The 18,245-nt window shown below is 41.8% G+C and overlaps 1 protein-coding gene across 1 annotated transcript in view; it reads right to left on the minus strand.

Moving 5' to 3' along the window:
- The window catches only part of LOC147310850 (titin-like), a 216,913-nt gene that overhangs the window by 96,346 nt on the left and 102,322 nt on the right, over positions 1–18,245 (minus strand). Inside the window, exons 110-132 of the mRNA XM_086267493.1 lie at positions 16,790–16,932; positions 14,584–14,707; positions 12,773–13,039; positions 11,812–11,909; positions 11,538–11,706; positions 10,754–11,023; positions 10,096–10,362; positions 9,393–9,671; positions 8,640–9,048; positions 7,053–7,177; positions 6,684–6,950; positions 6,241–6,510; positions 5,304–5,603; positions 4,329–4,631; positions 3,884–4,071; positions 3,462–3,576; positions 3,066–3,356; positions 2,814–2,965; positions 2,308–2,455; positions 1,827–2,126; positions 1,333–1,620; positions 956–1,252; positions 120–306 (exon numbers count right to left, since the gene is read on the minus strand). Coding sequence (XP_086123619.1) covers positions 120–306; positions 956–1,252; positions 1,333–1,620; positions 1,827–2,126; positions 2,308–2,455; positions 2,814–2,965; positions 3,066–3,356; positions 3,462–3,576; positions 3,884–4,071; positions 4,329–4,631; positions 5,304–5,603; positions 6,241–6,510; positions 6,684–6,950; positions 7,053–7,177; positions 8,640–9,048; positions 9,393–9,671; positions 10,096–10,362; positions 10,754–11,023; positions 11,538–11,706; positions 11,812–11,909; positions 12,773–13,039; positions 14,584–14,707; positions 16,790–16,932 — 5,257 coding nt within the window. The remainder of the gene's footprint in view (positions 1–119; positions 307–955; positions 1,253–1,332; positions 1,621–1,826; positions 2,127–2,307; positions 2,456–2,813; positions 2,966–3,065; positions 3,357–3,461; positions 3,577–3,883; positions 4,072–4,328; positions 4,632–5,303; positions 5,604–6,240; positions 6,511–6,683; positions 6,951–7,052; positions 7,178–8,639; positions 9,049–9,392; positions 9,672–10,095; positions 10,363–10,753; positions 11,024–11,537; positions 11,707–11,811; positions 11,910–12,772; positions 13,040–14,583; positions 14,708–16,789; positions 16,933–18,245) is intronic.

The following is an 18,245-nucleotide window of genomic DNA, read 5'->3' on the forward strand; positions in this document are numbered from 1 at the left end:
TACTTTTTCTAATATTCCTGAGTTTAAACTTTTCTGTTGGAAATGTACATCAGCACACTAATCTACCAAAGAAGCTCAATGTGTAAACATCAGTTCTGAAATGTGACAGCTAGGCTCACCTGTAGTTTGTGTCTTTGACTGGCAGCTTGTTGCATCTTATCCACTTGTCATGGTCAGCTTCGTATCTCTCCACCCAGTATCCAGTAATTGGGCTTCCTCCATCCTCATCGGGCTCATACCAGTTCAGATTCAGAGAGTCCTTTGCAATATCTGAAGCCTCCAGCTTGTAAGGAGCCCCGGGAGTATCTGAGGACAAGATCAGATGCATCAGGTTAGTCCAAGTCATGAAGACTTGATGTACTTGACCAACTAGGGACCTGAAAGTAAAAAAGCCTGATTATGATAAATGTTCCACACTAAACTCTTCAGTTAGCTGAGAATCAACAAGAACAAGAATCTCTCACAGGATCTTATAAAAAAAAACCTGTACGATTAAGCTGTTTTTCCATCTTAACCTCCTAAGACCCGAACTCTTCCACGGCAGCATTTTTAATTTCTCTTTGATATTTGGGCTGATTGGGACCTGATGAATGTAAAAACAAAGAATTACCAGATTATTTTTTTTACCTGATTTTTGTTTCTAAGAAAAATGAGAGCCACAAATGAGGATATTCGTTTAAAATTTCATTAGAACAGTAGCAGGATAATGTCCTCGTAAGTGGATATCAGGCCCTTGTAGAGCAAAATTGAGTATTATGGTCTAAATAACCCAAAATGTGATGTCCACATATGTGGACGCAGGTCCTAGGAGGTTAATGCTGCATCAGACATTTCAATCCAAACAAACAGAAAAAATACTACTGTATATGAATCTATACATAAAAGAAAACTGGAAATGGACTCATCTACAAATGGAAATTTCTGTTTCTAAGATATTAGATGTAAGGTAGCCTACCAAAGGGGTATTTAGCAGTGATTGATGGGTGTTCAGCAGCTGGACCAACACCAAACTGGTTTTCAGCAAATACTCTGAAGATATAGTCTTTGAACTTGATCAGACTGGTAGCTTTGTATGTGGTCAGCTTCACAGTGGAGGACAGTCTGTGCCAGATCTCACTATCAGCAGCTCGCCGTTCAACAATATAGTTGGTAACTTTGGAGCCACCATCATCACGTGGAGGGTTCCAAGCCAGAAAGCAGGACTCATTGGTGATTTCAGAAATGTCAAAAGCAGCAGGGGGACCAGGCTTATCTGTTTTGAAGAGCAGATTTAAAATTGTAATCAGCAGAAACGGAGAATCTGTACCTTTCTCGGTCGTTAATTGATCTTACCAAGGATGTTGACATCCACAGTGGCAGTGGCACGACCGCTGCTGTTGGTGGCTTCGATGATATAAGTGGAACTGTCATCTCTCTTTGTCTTGGCGATGGTAACCATGGAGTGTCCTGGCTTGGTGTCGATGGACACCCTGTCGTCTGGTTTGAGGACCAGGTCGGCTTTGGTCCACTTGACTCGTGGCTCAGGCTTACCTGTCACATCAGCAGGAAGTTCAATCTTGCTGCCAGCCTTAGCAGTCAGACCAGCCAGAAGCTTGGCATCCAGCTGGATCTCTGGAGGCTCTGCATAGAAATTAAGGACAAGAAGTCAGTCAGTAGGTGGGCATTGAGATGCCATAGTCACAATAGAGTAAAGAGGACAGCAAGCTCAGTGTGACCACATAAAACTAATGGCTTGCTTATACGGAGTTTATACGAGGGAATAACTTGTAACGTTGGATTACACCATATGAAATTTCATGGTCCTAAGAGGACTACATCACAAGTACCTTTAGGATCAACAGCCTGGATCTCATCAGTGGCTTTGCAGGGCCGGCTGGCTCCAAGTCGGTTCAGGGCTCTGATTCTGTAAGAGTACCACTGACCCTCAATAAGATTCGTCACCTGGCACTTCAGCTCAGGTACCAAGTCCCCACAGGGCTCCCACTTATCCGTTCCTCTCTGACAGCGTTCAACATTGTAGCCCCGGATGCCGCTTCCGCCATCATACTTTGGCGGCTCCCAGGTCAGGAAGATGCCACTGGCTGACTTGTCCCTCCACCTCAGGTTTTCTGGAGGGTCGGGGACAGCTGGAGAAAAAAAACAGTTGGAGCGCTTAGAAAGTTTCTCAGAAGCAGTTTAATCGAAAGGAAGTCTCGTGTTGTTCTGACTCTACGTGTACGAAGAATGTGTTTAAGTATTTTGATTAATAGAGACAGCCAGTATTGTCATTAACATCAATGTTACACATTGAACACTGCCTTTACTCACTTGCAGGAGAGGAGACGTTAACTGGCTCGTCAATATACGCTGGCTCTCCCGGTCCACATTTGTTGCAGGCGGTGACTCTGAACAAATACTCCTTCCCTTCAACCACGTCAGTAACGGTGAACTCCAGATCCTGGATCCCTGTGGTCACCTTAGAGAAAGAAGAATTAACATCAGGCTTAACTGGTCCTTCATCACCATGTGCAGTCCAGCTAAACATTTCTTCATGACAGGCTGGGGCCATGGAAATAGTATGAGGGGAGATATTATTGAGTGGGTGATAATACTGGAAATGCACTATACGAGTGCCAGTCAGCAGGTGTTGTTACGATTCGGCTGTTACTTGTTCATGAATACCCAGAGCCAGCTAATTACAGAGCACTCTCTCTCTTACACGTGTGTGTGTTTTAAAATATAAAATTACACTTTTTTAATTTAAATATTAGATGACACATTATGTAGTGATCAGCTGGTTCAGCACACTCTGAAAGCCGATGTCACTGTTGTACCTTGACCCAGGTCTTGCGGGACACGTCTCGTTTCTCCACCTGGTAGCCAATCAGAGGACTTCCTCCATCATGCTCTGGAGCCTCCCAGCTCAGGTGGACATGCTGCCGAGTCACCTCAAGGACCTTGAAGTCCTTTGGAGCACTGGGTGCAGCTGGAGACACAAACAGAAATCCGATGACACAATTTTAACAAAAATGTAACATTTGTCAAGGCTCTGCTCAGTTTTTTTAGGGAAGATTTTTAAGGTGTACCAATAACATTGACTTCAATCTCTCCAGAGACCGATGTGACATCATTCTCCAGATGTAGCGTGTAGATGCCTTTGTCTGGACGGACACTCGGAGTGACCATTAGTTCTGTAAATGTTGACTTTGTCATGAGGAAAACCCGCTCATCATGCACGCTGGATAGCTCCTTCTCTCCGAAGGTCCACTTAGCAACAGGTATTGGATATCCAGTTATGGGGACTCTGATGGTGAGAGGCTGGGGAACAATCACTTCCAGGCCATCTTTAAAAGCACTCAGGTCAAAGCTTGGACCAACTGGAGAAGAGACAGAGGTTTTAACGTGCCTGCCTTTGCCAAGGATTTTACTATGAAGGAATAGCATATGAATAAAATAACTATGAACTAATTCATTAATCTCACCATGTGGGTCGTCAGCTAGCAGAGGTCCGATGATGTTTGAAGGCTCAGAGACTCCGGCAGCGTTTTCAGCAAACACTCTGTAGTTGTACTTAGTCCCATATTTCAGACCTGACACCTGAGGCAAACGTCAGTGAGGGATTACAACAAAGAAATGTCAAACTTTTAAAAAACCTTTTATTTAAAAGACTTTAAAAGACAGTTTTGGGAGGTTTTTACTTTGAAATAACTGGTATGCCTTTTTTAAATGACAGGTTTTTTTAAACCCTCGCTGGAAGGCTTGTTTTGTCAATTATCTAATGACACGCTTTTAGCCCGAAGCAGCTGATAAAGGGCTTTTACTCAAAGGTTGTTTTTGGTCACAAGACACTGAACATCAACGAAACAGCTACTCAGGTTTGCAGATGATTTTCTTTGATTTGTACCTTGTAGAAGAGGTCAGGGCAGAGACGGGCGTTGCAGCGGAGCCACTTGTCAGAACCGTCCTCACAGCGTTCAATGATGTATCCGGTGATCATGCTGCCTCCGTTCTTCAGTGGAGTCTCCCAGGTGAGCTGCACTGAGCTCTTGTTCTGGTCCTGCCAGGACAGGTTCAGAGGGGGGCTGGGACGCTCTGCAGGTGATCAGAAAACACCAATTTTAAACCTGTTAAGTTAGAAGTATCCTAGGGTAAACCAGTGTGTGTGTTACGTTTTACCAGGCAAGAAAGGTTGACACTGAACTAGTTAAGTTGCTTTGGAGTGCTAGCTTCTTTCTGTTCAATATTGATTTTCCCTGATTTTGAGGGACAGACTAACCTTATCTAACCATTAGATAATCATTTTCTTACTTGAAAGGGTAACCAATCATCTTTCCATGAGCCAAACTCACCGATTGGATCCATGATTTTGACGGGCTGTGAGGCAGCACTGGGTTTGCCGACACCGGCTCTGTTCTCAGCTTTCACTCTAAAAATGTACTCTTTATTCTCAATGACATCATTAATGATGGCACTGAGGTCATCAGGTTTGGCCACCAGGACAGGAGACCACTTCACTGACGTCCTGTCGCGGAGCTCAATGATATAAGAGGTAATGGGAGAGCCTCCATCTGATGTGGGAGGCTCCCAAGACAGAGTGCAGCCAAACTTGGTGACGTTTCCCACGATCACATTCAGAGGAGCTTCAGGAACATCTACAGAGATAAACAAAATATATTTTAGTGAACATGTGTTCAAGCATCCAAGTATTAAAGTATATATCAAGTTAAATTTGCACCTCAAAGATCTTGAACTTGGAAGTTTGGGCTACTTTTGTCCACTTAACTAGACTGTTTAATTTCCTTTCATCAAAATATCAATGCTTCTGTTTAATCTGAAACATCCTGTGGCTCATAAAGAAGCTAAGAGAAAGTTGGTGGCTGTGTAAAGGAACAGTTTAAAATAAAATATCATGGGTTATTTTGAACTCTAACAGAGTAAAGATTTTAAAAAAGAAACAAGGATATGAGCAGAACAGGTCAACTTAACTTCAAAGATTTGGCATGTTTGTTATATTAACACCATACTCACCATATTCAGATAATTTGATTTAGCCTCCGTCTAATTCAGTTACGAGAACAATAAGCTAACATTACCAAGATATCAGTTCATGCACTACAAATTTTTATCAGTATTTTGCAATATAAAGTCTCTATATTTATAAAGTTAAACTATTGTTTGTTTTTATTTTACCTAAAAAAGTAACATCTCTTCAACTTAGTTTTATATCTTTTTTGTTACCTTAAAGTGAAGCTTACTGTCTAACATCAGAACTACTTTACATCATTATTTAAATGTGTGCAAAAGATAAATACAGTAAATCTCACCAAACTTGTTCTTAGCTTGCACAGCTTCGTCAGTCTCCACAGTGGGTCCGCTGCCAACCCGGTTTCGGGCACAGACTCTGAATAGGTACTTGGACTCCTTCTGGAGGCCGGTCACTGTGTACTCAGGACTTTCGGCATGGTCGGTGGCCAGTGTCCAGGTCTTACGTTTCTCATCACGTCTCTCCACTATGTAGCCGATGACTTTACTGCCGCCATCGCTCTCAGGCTCCTCCCATGCGAGGCTGATCTCACCATCTGCAGTGTCAGTCACCTGGAGGTTCTTCACAGGTCCTGGGACATCTGGAAAAGAAAATCACATTATAGGATAAGATAAGCAGCCTATGGACATCTACACTACAGTATCAGCTCTGAATGAAGAGAAACCCGTTCTAAAGTTTATTCTTAATCACAGAAACAGCAGATGTGAAAATACCACACGACACCCATTATTTTGTTGTTTTAAGTATGACTGGTGCTTTTAAAGTTCACTCGTTATTATGGGATTTGAGAATTTTTATGCTTTTCTTTTTGACAATTAAAAATAATGTTTTGCACCTTTTCATGCTGCTTCAGCTACTTTTGAAGGAAACAACCTGCAGATTTAAGTAACATTCATTATGTATGGGGTGAGAAATACTGAGGCACTATGTATCATCTGAATTAGATTAATATAGCAGAACACAGCTTTTGACGACGTGTTGTCCAGATTTGGCTTCACATTTAACATTAATGATCCCAATAGTGGTCAGACTATTTAAAAAAACTAGCTTGTACTAGTAACTATTTTATCTCTAATATCACACGTAATTACTATAAAATCCTTGTGGAAGCTGCAGTTCAGTGTAATTTTAATTGTAAACTGTCTTAACACTAATTTAGTATAATTTTGTTTACTTGTAGTTAACCAGCTGCTTCTACATAACAAAGGAGACCTTACCAATGACATTCAGGTTGATGAAAGCTTCTCCCGCTCCATGTTTGTTTTTGATGATGATCTTGTAGGAGCCCTCGTCGACCTTCTTGGGGTTCTTTAATCGGTACTCTGTGTGCTCAGCTGAGGTGTAGATGTTGTCTTTTTGCAGACTCAGGTTGTTGTACAGCCAGTCAGCTTCAGCTTGTGGATAGGCACTGTAGGGGACGACCATGATAACAGGCTTTCCAACATCTGTGACGTAGTTCTGGTCAGTGGTCTTTATCTGAGGCACAGCTGCAAGAGGTGAGGAATATCATCAGTAGCACATGTAGCAGGTACAATAACTACTGAACACAACACTGATTTTTCTAAGTAACCCATGGCTCACTGGACAATGCCTTGGACTTGGACTGCAGTAGCAGTGACTGCAGTGACAGTTATTGTATTTTTTGTGTCTGCACTCTCACCTGCCAGTTCCAGCCTGGCCTTTGCATCTTTATCCTTGGCAATGACTCTGTACTCTCCCTGGTCCCGAGGTCTGATCTCACAGACCTGCAATCTGTGGACTTTACCCTCGCTCATCATCTGGTATTTGTCTCCCTGGACAACGGTCATATTGTTCCTCAACCACTTCACCTCCACTCTGTCTTTGTTGAGCTCCACCTCAAATACAACGTCCGAGCCTGGAGGTTCAAACACGTTCTGCGGGGGTCTGATGATTTCCACTGGGGTCTCTGCAGGACAAAATAACATTTTTAAAGCGGTCACACCAAGCAGGAACAGAAGAGGAACTACATTCTACTGAAAACTCTTGGAGGCAACGCTGAGGATTTCACCTTCAACAAAAAGCCTGGCCCTGGATTTCTTCTCCTCCACACCACAGGCATATTCACATTCATCATCAGGTCTGCATTCCTTGATGCGCAAAGTGCAAATCTTTCCATCTCGTTCAAATATGTATCTGAGACAAAATAGTGAATTGTTTAAAAGTAAAGAAGGAGACAGATTCCAAAACAGTAAAGTGTAAAAACGGAGGACACTGTTCATCAGGAAGAATTCTGTGTGGATACAAAAATAAACTTTTGTTTTTTCTCCTTTGTAAATGTGTAAAGTCATTAAGTCTGGGAGTTACTGCAGTTTGTGATTTGGGGGTGCAGTGTAGCTGGCCATGCTAATTTGTCCTGCTCCGATTACGGCTGCTAACTGAGAGTAATTGTGCAGGAACGTGTGTTCAAAAACAGTGAAATTACTGAGGGCAACTTCTCCCTTTGTTTTTGTTGATTAATTTGTATTTATACAGTACCATGCAAAAGACTCAGCCACCCCTCATTTCTTTATCTTTTGTTATGACAGTGGGAAACAGGTGTGGTGATTTATTAAAACACGTGCACACATGTATGGATTACAGTATGAGGAAAAAAGCTTCCCTAAGGACTGGAGGTCCCTACATATGTATGTCTAAAAGTTCACTGAACTTGGATCTGCACAGAACGTTTTCCTTCATTGTGTGGTTGAACCTGGCATAGCTGTAGGCTTCATTTCTATTGGCTGAGCAAAGGCAAGTCACAGGGTGCAGCGGTCAACTGGTTTGAACTGGGTTTTTTTGGCCTTTTTATTGGCTAGACGGAGAGGCTGAAGGGAAAGCAGATTGAAAGAGGGAACATACAGTAAAGGGCGGCAGGTTGGACTCAAACCCGGGCCAGCCACACAGCATATGGTTGCCTGCTCATCCCAGTGAGCTAAACCAGCGTCCAACTTGCTTAAACTTTGGCCGTGGCATGCAGGAGTACTCCTTGATGGCGTGCATGTGCTTTGCCTTTCTCTGCAAAGTGGTAAACCGTTATTGTGTGGTGCAAGTAATAGAAATGATTGCAGCACTAAATGGGACGTGCTGTAAAGGATGCCCCCCTGGGTGAAGTGTTTCGGGCATGTCCGACTAGAACGAGGCCTGGTGAAGACCCAGCACACGCCAGAGAGGTGACATCTCTGTGAACTCCTTGACATTCCACTTATTCAGGGTTTACCCGGCCCCGGATAAGCAGAAGAAAATGGATAGATGGACAGATGGAAAATGGACTGGGCTGAAAGTGAGTAAAAAAAAGCAGCCAGTGCTCAAACACAAACAATAAAAAACCTTCAGAAGGCCTGGAGATCTATTGCTCAGGACTACTTCGAACAATAGGACATAGTATGGCTCCTTGGAACCAAAGTATGAAGAAATAAGGGGCGGCTCGAGACCTTTGCACAGTACAGTATATATGTAGTACTCTGTATTTACTTATAATATAAATATAATAAGGTTCTATAATGAAATATATTAACAGTGAAATCAGTTTGGTCTTTGTTGTGTTGGTCACAGTTTAAAATTAAATGAACAGAGTGTGTTCACATCATTCACAGAGAAAAAGAAACGTTTCACACACCTGGGTCCTTCTCTGATCTCTCGGCCATTTCTGTACCACTTGACTTCAGCTTTCTCTTTGGTCAACTTGCATGTAAATTCTGCGTCCTCGAACTCGGTGATTGTTTGGTCTTTTAGGTGCACGTTGAAATCCGTCGGTGCCTCGCTGATGATGAGCTCTGCTGTGGCTTTGTCATCTCCAGCTACAGCTGTGTATTCACCCTCATCGGCCAGGGTGCAGTCTTTGATGGTAAGAGTATGCTTGTCTTTGTCAACTCTGTAGACAATGCGTTTGCTGAGGGTAATCTCCTCACCGGCCTTCATCCACTTCAGAGTAGCATTGGGCCTGTTGACCTTACAAGAGAAGCTGATGGTCTTCTTCTCCTGAGTGTCAATGTCCTCCGGGGGAACCACTATTCTTAGACTCTCCTCTGAAAAACACAAAGTACAGTCATATTTCAGACATTAATACTGTAGGTACTTTGGTACTTTGCATTTATATACTTTGCTAATAATACATTGGACATCCTACAATTCTCCTTCTCATGCCAAAGGTGATCTACTGGACCAAGTCTGAGGACTGTTGTTTGGTGAACCCATCATCATGTTAGAGATGATGTGAGTCTTATAATGTGATACATTAAGTGCTCAAAGTAGAAATCATCAAGTGATGTACATGTTCAGCAACAATACTCGGTGATGTTTCACTTTATGTGACAGTGGGACTGCAAACACAACAAAACATGCAGCCATGCTGCTGCCAGGAACCACTCACCCCTGATGGCCAGGCTGCAGTTGCTCTTGGCATGCTCTCCTCTCTGATTGGTCAAATTGATGCTGTAGTTGGATTCGTCTCCCTTCTGGACATCTTTGATTCTCAGGGAGAAGACATTGTCTCTCTGGGTTATTACGTACTTGCTGCTCTCAAATATGGTGTCGTCGTTCTTCAGCCACTTGGCCTTTGCTCCCTCTGTGTTGACCTCACAGTTCAGGACGACCTCCTGACCTTCTTTGCCCTCTGTGTCTTTTAGAGGAGTGATGATTTTCAGTCTCTCTGCAGAAAATAATAGAGCAGACACCAATGAGAATATTTCTGGGTCATCTGGACAAAAGACTTTAATTTCAAACGGCTGAACTCCTTGAGCCGGGGAAGAAACAAAACCCAAAAATGACACCTTCCTGCACTGCAAGTACTTCTAGCTAATATTACGTTTCAGAATGTGTTGCCAAAAATATTATTAATAAAAAAAGATATACATTCAATATGAAAAAGAAATTTTACTTCAATAAATTCCTATATTTTGCTTCATGCTGCCAATGTTGAACAAGACTGATCTCGAATGTAAATTGTTAAATACAGATTCAGGGAAAATGCTTAGTGTACTTGAAAAACAAACTAATTTAAAACTTCATTTGGTCTCCCGGGAGCAGGTTTTCTTCCCATTAACTGAGATAAACTTAAAGTGGGCAGGGCTTACCGAGCACAGTAAGGTCGGCGCTGGCTCTAGTTGGTCCAATCATAACTATGTATCCACCCTCATCTTTAAGTTCACAGTCCTTGATTTCAAGGATTCGTTTCTTGCCATCGGTGACTATCTGGTATTTCTCTCCGGCCTCGAGCTCCACGTCATCCTTCATCCATTTGACTTCATAGGTCTCCTTGGATACGGAGCACGTGAACGCTGCCTTCTCTCCTTCCACCACTTCTAGGCTTTGTGGCCTTGAGATGAATTCAGCAGCTAATTCTGCAACACAGGAAGCATTTCAGAGCTTAGAGATGGGTTTATTTCAGTGAGACTAAGGCTTAGAATCGGGTTTCTTTTAGCCACATGCTAAAAACGAACATTTCCTAGAGGCTGTCACATTTCAAATCAAGTCAAATCAATCAAGTTATCTGAGAAAAGGTTTGTATTTAGGTGCTTCAAATTGTAAAATATCCTATAACAATGGCCTGAAATTAACCAAAACCTAACCTTTACCCAAGATGGGTTGCAAATGGAGTGATAGATGTTGAAAGGTAAGGGTTTAAAATAATAAATCCTGATTTTAGATTTATTTCTCTGCATTTTCTTTGTTGTGTGTGTTACTGCTCTCGCTGTTACTTTGTTCCAAGTGCCTTTAACATTTTTTGCGTACCATTAATCTTGAGGTTTCCTGAAGTTTTGTTGCTGGAACTTAGCCTGCAGTTGTACTCTCCAGCATCAGACATGTTCAGATCCTTGATCAGGAGTATCCTTCTCTTCCCATCTACAATTTGCTCATAGCGGCCACCCTCTGGCAGCTCCGTGTCTCCTTTGTACCAGATAACGTCTGCGCTGGGTTTGGAGACTTCACAAATAAGTTTTACACTGTCAGTCTCAGTTCCCTCCACATTGAACAGGTTCTTGGTGAACCTTGTCTCCTCCTCTGCAATGAAAGGAATCCTCCATTAGTTGCTTAAAACCTTTTAATACATTTTTAACAACATATATTTTAGCAGTAAACTGCCATAACTGCTATCATGCTCACATCATTTATATCTAATTCATAAAACTCATTCAGCTTCAGCAAAATTATGTTAAATTATCAAATCAATCTGTCCACTTCTGCTTATCCAACTCATATTCTAATTTCACTGACTGATCTCCAAATCACAAACATTTATTGGTCACACAAATGTAAAATGTGCTGTTTTCCTTGATTTATTTAATTTAATCCAACTAAACCAAACTGAAGAAAATTGTAATTTTCTGTTCTTGTGATGGTTCAAATATCTGAGAAAAACTTTACTTTGAGCATCAGAAATTGTCTAATATTATCTTTAGCTTTGAAGAACTGAACAATTACATCTAACGTTAAATAATAAAATCAAGTAACCAAACACATTAATACGTGTATGAAGAAAGAGGCTGTGATCGAAGAAGAACTTCTTGATTCTTACCAACGACAGTGAGCATGCCAGAGGACTTTGAGGTCTTTGCATCACATTCGTATTCAGCCTCATCGTCAAACACAGACTTGTGGATGATGAGGATGTGCTGGCGACCTTGTGCAATAATTTCGTATTTCTTTCCCTTTCTGATTTCATTTCCGTCCTTAAACCAGCGGACCTGTGAGATGTGAAGGAAGAGGTCACTGAGAGCAAGATCAGTCCAAAGAAAACATGAAATGTAACCTTTACTGTAAGCTCATCTGGCAAAAGCGTGTGTTCTCACTTTGACGTCTTCTCTGGACACTTCACATTCAAACCTGGCTGATTCCTTCTCTACAACCTCGACGTCGTGGAGTGGCTTTGAGAACTCAATGTGTGGAGCTATTCAGACAAAGAGAAGAGACTCGTTAATACACTCAGTTTACCACCTCCTGGAGGGGAGGTTACCTTAATAGAAGAGCAAGGCCAATGTATCCTCTGGGCTTCATGTGGAAGTTTCTTTACTGTTTTAAAAGGCACTTTAACTTTTGTGGGGAGTTTGTGATTTGTGATTTGACAAATGAGTATGTATACAGGCATGCTAAAAGTAATTTGATTTTAATTTGGAGCTTAAAATCACAAATCTCAGAGTGCCATCTATCTCTTAAAAAGGGTTCCTTAACAAAAACAGAGACTGTTTCCTTAATGACCAACACTACTGGGCCACACCTCTTAATCTTTGAAATCCGGTGCTTTCAGTCCCATTGCCACAGCTGTATAAAATCAAGGACCCACCTTTACCAACATTTGTGAAACAATGGGTTGTTTTGACGCACCCACAGATTTCAAGTCAAAGGCTCTCACTGACTGAAACTATAAATGGTATTTTTGCAAAGTGGAAGAAACACTGCAACTCAGCCATAAAGTGACAGAATGGGGCTGCTCAGTGCTGAGATTCAAATTTATGAGCATTCAGCTCAAAACCTGCGGCTTTCCAAATCTCTGCCAGGATTAATATCAGCACAGATCTGGAGAGTCATAGGATGGGTTTTTATGACGAAACAGTTCCTTGAAGGCATAGAGACAGTCGGCAGCTGGCCCAGTACTTCTGTCCCATTTTGGGCCCATTAGTTACCGTGGGGACCCCTTCTCATTGAGAGGGTTGTTTTAGGCCAATAAGGGGTGAGTCACAGTCTAATTGGGGTTCCTTTTCATGCCTAATAACTTCTAACTTAATTTTCTTCCCATTTCACAACTATACTTACGTTCAACATTGAGGAAGCATGAGGTTTTGAAGTCTTTAGCATCACAAGCATATGTTTTTGAGTCGTCCAAAGTGCAGTCGTGGATGACCAGCGCTCGCTTGCAGCCGTCAACGATCATCTCATATTTCTTTGTCTTGCGGATCTCCTGTCCATCCCTGAACCATCGCACTTCTGCATTTTCCCTGGAAACTTCACATTCGAGTGTGGCCGTGGCCTCCTCTTCCACTGTCTGGTCCTCCAGAGGCTTAGTGAACTCCACTGGTGGTTCTGGATGAACAAAGAAACAGAGAAGACAGCAGTTTGAATTTCAGTGAAGTAGAAACTGAACACTAAAGATCAGTTTATTTTTCGTGGGATTTCATCCTGGCCAATAAAATAAGGCTGCAGTGATAGTCACATATTGTGGTTGATTTATCAGTGCAACGTTTCACCTCTTCTAGTCTTAAAATGCCCACAGAAAAATGTAAGTTAACAATGTAAAGTCTCAGTAAGCTGCAGTAAGAGAGTAGCTGCGGTCCAAGCCAATTGTGTTTTTTGGCGTTAGATGGGTAAGTGCAAAATAATCTTGGGGATTTGATAATACACCTGTGCAGCCTCCACAAGTAAAGTTTATACATTCATAATGACCTTTTTAAATAACCTTTTTTTTCATATCTCACAGTATAAAGTTTTCTTTTTTCTGTGAGATATGTACCTACCCAAATTACAGACCTAAGTAAAACAATCAGCAATACAAATGATAAGGACCTGTGCCAGTGAGCTGTCTGTGATCCTGAGTCATGTTTACAATCTGAAACAGAAAACTTACCATTGTAGTGGAAACTACTTGGACCATGCACTGACAAAGTCCCTCCCTGAGCCTGGTTCTGCCGGAGGTTTCTTCCTGTTAAAAGGGAGTTTTTCCTTCCCACTGTCGCCAAACTGCTTGCTCGTAGGATCATAGGGTCATATGATTGTTGGGTTTTTCTCTCTATATATCATTGTAGGGTCTACCCTACAATATAAAGCACCTTGAGGTGACTGTTGTTGTGATTTTGCGCTATATGAATTAAATTGAATTGAATATCTTAAGTGCATTTAACAGTATCCATCCACATTGACAAACAAACAAATTGAACTGGAAGACCAACCAACACAACCACTGCATGCTCGATTTTATAAAGACACCAAGATATATCAACTTGCAGAGTAAAATGCTGGAGATTTTCTATCAGTCAGCTGTGGCAAGTGCAGTGTTCATTGCTGTTGTCTTCTAGAAGGACACTAAAAAAGCTGGTGACATCAATTCAATTTAATTCAATTCCATTTTGTTTATATAGCGCCAAATCACAACAACAGTCGTCTCAAGCGGCTTAACATTGTGAGGTAAAGAGCCAACCATAATACAGAGAATCCCCAACAATCATATGACCCCTGTGAGCAAGCGCTTTGGCAACAGTGGGAAGGAAAACCTCCCTTTTAGCGACGAGGAACCAGCAGAACCAGGCTCAGGGAGGGGCGGGGCCATCTGCTGCCACCAGTTGGAGGTGAGGGGAGGGAAACAAGATAAAAGACATGCTGTGTAAGTGAGCCAGAGATTAATAATAACTCATAATTAAATCTGGAGTGGCCTATGAACACAAAAGGGATGAGAGGAGAAACAGTCAGTGCATCAATGGAAGGCACCAGCAGCCTAAGTCTATTGCAGCATAACCAGGGTGGATTCAGGGTCACCTGATCCAGTCCTGACTATAAGTTTTAAGCCTAATCTTAAAAGTAGAGAGGGTGTCTGGAATTAAGTTAAAAATCCTGAAATAGTGTTGTTGGGTTACCTTTGACAGTAAGACTGGCCTCAGTCTGGAAGTCTTTGGCTGCGAGTTTGATTTGTCCGGCTTCGTTTTGCTCGACATTGCGTAGAGTCAGGGTGTGGACTTTACCCTCCGCCTTCAACACCACCTGCAACAGAGTCGATAATCACAGGGTTTAATCTGTCCTGTATACTTCCTGTCAGGTTGATAGATTCATTCATATTTAGTATTTTCCTGCCCTGAATGTCACAACATGTCACAGGTTTTAACTTCTCTGAAGATCTTATATCAAGTTTAGAGATTCAGTTTTTGTCTGTATAAATCTTATCTCACTAAACCAACTCACTAATTTCCAATCTAATTTGGATTTTTCTGTTTTTTTCCCAGACTATGAATGAATATATGACATTAAACCTCATTGCTGCAAGGATTAGGTATTGCAGTGTCACTGAACATTGCCCGTGAGGTTCAAACCCTGGTCCTCCTCCTCCTGTTAGCAAAGCAATAATTGCTAATGGTAAGACAGGTTTATATGTGATCAACAGTCTTTGTTCTTTGGAGGTTCCTTTGTTTCTCCACATCTACAGAATGTGAAGCACAGAGATTTTCTCGGTTAAGCCTGGACGGCCAAAATGAATATAGGCACCCCTCCCCCTCCACCCCTCCCCATTTTCCCAATTTAAACTACACGACCTATAACACCCAACAGCTGCTTTTACCACTGTGTCCTGCATGTGACAGAGCTGCCTCACAACACACTCACAAATGAAACGTGCAGCATTTCTTTATCAGACTAACAAAATAAGCACAACTGAAATTTATGTGACATCAAATGAACTTGGTTCGATTTTTCATTCCTAACAATGATATTTGTCAGAACCGTTTAAGATGAAGGTACAATGATATTTTTCTGTGCTGTGTGCATGAAAAGACACATCAGCTGTCAACAAGTAGACAGTACATTCATGTGTGGAGGATAAAGTGGCCTATTAGTGTCATAGTTAAAATGCTGCTTGATCAGAAAAACACTTTTGCTGATAAGCAGAAATGTGACAGAAAAAGTAAAAACAAGACAAACTGATAATAAAGTTTATTTAGCTCTATAAAAAAACTTTATTTGTAACATCTTCAGCTGAAAACCTGCATATTTTTTCTTCAACATAAAAGATAAGATTAGATTAATTGGGTTGTCATGTGAGGCCTGAAGCACTTTTCTATAAGAAGAAAGACAAACTGCTGCTTTTTTTATCAATTTTACTTTAAACTCTTTGTGAGTTTATATCTGCCATAACACTGTAACATTTGCTTTGACCAACTCTAAACCTAGATTTTTTTGGGGGTGTTTCTTCCTTTGGTTTTAATTTAGAAAGTTACATGTTTGCCCTTCATACTGACACTTTTATGAATCTTAACTGAACTCGAGGAAGTGCAGTTCTTCATAATCTGCTACCACATGTACCAACGACACTCTTCTGTTTGTTTGTATTTAAATGCGCTGCTGAACAAATCAGCCACTTTTGGTATTACCCAAGAAAAACACGCGCTGAGATGGAAAAGCTATTCATTGAGCCCAAGGAAACATTCAGCTTTACATTCTTCTGTGCTTCAGCTACTACTGTGGCTGAAACCTCCACCTATGCTAAACATGCAACATGCAGTGCAACCGAGAAGGAGGGAACGATTCATAAGGACCACGCCGTTCTCGGGTTACTTCAAACTTTAAACACTTGGATCTGGATATGACTCGATTTCATTTCAGGGCCTGGACTATTCATTGTTCAACTCTGAATTACAATGTGGAAACAGCAAGTGCATCAGCTCAAGCAAAACACTTATAGCAGTCCATGTGTTTTGTAGCTGTAGCTGTCATAGCTCTGCTGCCACTTGCCCTGCACCTCAGCCTCCTTCAGCTGTTAAAAATAACCCTGCAGAAACGCTTGTGGGGCAGAAAAGCCTTCCTGCCTATGTTATCTCAAAACCAGGAATCCCAAACCCACACCAGCAGAGCCTTATATGAAGCCGGAGCAGTTCATTGGACACAAAAAACGAACATTGTGTACAAATGGAAAGGGAAATTCTGGCTGTGGGACACAATCATGAGGCCTGGACTTCTGTAGTGGTTTGTAACTGAATGTTAATGGGTCTTGTGTTTCAGGAAGCGAATCTCCTAGTGATCCTGTCCGCAGTAAAGAAACATTGCGTGGGCTCAGTCAGATGTGTTGAGACTTACTCTATCGCTTGGCTCCAGCTTTGTACCCCCCAGGAACCACTCGACAGCGATGCCTTCGTATGACAGCTCACACTCAAAGGTGGCAGTCTCCCCAGCAGTCACGGTGACATCCTTCAGAGGCCTCTGGAGGCCAATCACTCGGGCTTTAGATTGGGAAGAAAACATGGTTAGCGCCCCTGACCGAAAAACAGGTCAATGAAAACCAAAAAACGCCCAGAGAGACATGGCTAATCCTCAGTGGCTATTCCTCATGGTGTTTTGAGCTGAAGGCTGCTGGTGCAAGACCTTGGACAACTGAAACAAGCTGCCCTGAGACTTGGCATTAGGTGTCCAAGCTCATTAGCATGAATCCTACTGTCAGATGTAAACGGCAGGCAGAGCCAGTGAGAGTTGGGGTTCTACCCTTCCCCCCTGCCAATCACTGCAACCCTTCTCTAGATAAGGAATGTGGCTTCAAAAATAACTAAGGAGCCTGATAGGCTGAGAGCCCACATCTGCCAAATCCATTGAGGGAAGCCGGTCTGCTCCTGTCAATCACAAGATTGCAATTTCCCAGGAAAAGGAGAATGTGAATGTCCTCACAGGAGTTACCCAACGTCACACTACTGGGGAGTTTGGTAACACGGGACATACAGAGCTCTAGGAAGTCAGTGTGGATTAACAAGCCACATCAATTATTTATAACAGGCTTCTTCACATGCCTGAATTAAGGCCCCTTTACAGCCTGTTGAAATGCACTCTGGCAGCATGACAGCTCATGCAATCAGAAAGCTGTCAGTCTGAAGAGTTTGCAGTCTCACCATCAAAATGACTCATCTATTAAAGTTAATTCACATTTAAATCCCTACACTCTGAACAAGAATGACTGTTTATGATTGTGTAGCTGGACTGCTGAACTTTCTTTTATTTCTGAACATTTACTGATTTGATAAATCTAAAAGTGAGAGAGAAGCAAAATATGAAATAGTTTTTAATTCTAGAAACTTGTAAGCCTGCGCCATTATAGGAGCTTTCAATCAGTCGCTGAGTTATTTAAATATTGCACTGAATTAAATTCTAGTTCAGAGACAAGTTGGAACAAGATCAATCAAAATGAATCATGTGAAGGGAAATATTATTAAAACAACTGCATCACTAACTTTTAATTATTTATTGAATTATTAAAAACAACAAATTATCATCTGATCAAATAGTGCTCCTTGTGTTAATTCTATTACTGAAGAGGATCACGGGATGGGTTGATAACTCAAATCAAGAGGAGGAATTTCAGGAAATTTTAGGCTACGTTCACACTGCAGGCGAACGCGCATCAAATCCGACTTTTCTGACCCTATGCGACCATCTATCTGATCATGGTGTGACAGTGTGAACGGCACAAATCCGATATTTTCAAATCCGATCTGGGTCACTTTCGTATGTGGTGCTGAATCTGATACATATCTGATGTTTCAGAAAG

The sequence above is a fragment of the Aulonocara sp. 'chitande type north' Nkhata Bay genome, linkage group LG16 (genome assembly GCF_057382095.1).
Source record: "Aulonocara sp. 'chitande type north' Nkhata Bay isolate Kocher_YH1m ecotype deep benthic linkage group LG16, A_spYH_male_GT1.1, whole genome shotgun sequence".
Classification (NCBI taxonomy): Eukaryota; Metazoa; Chordata; class Actinopteri; order Cichliformes; family Cichlidae; genus Aulonocara; species Aulonocara sp. 'chitande type north' Nkhata Bay.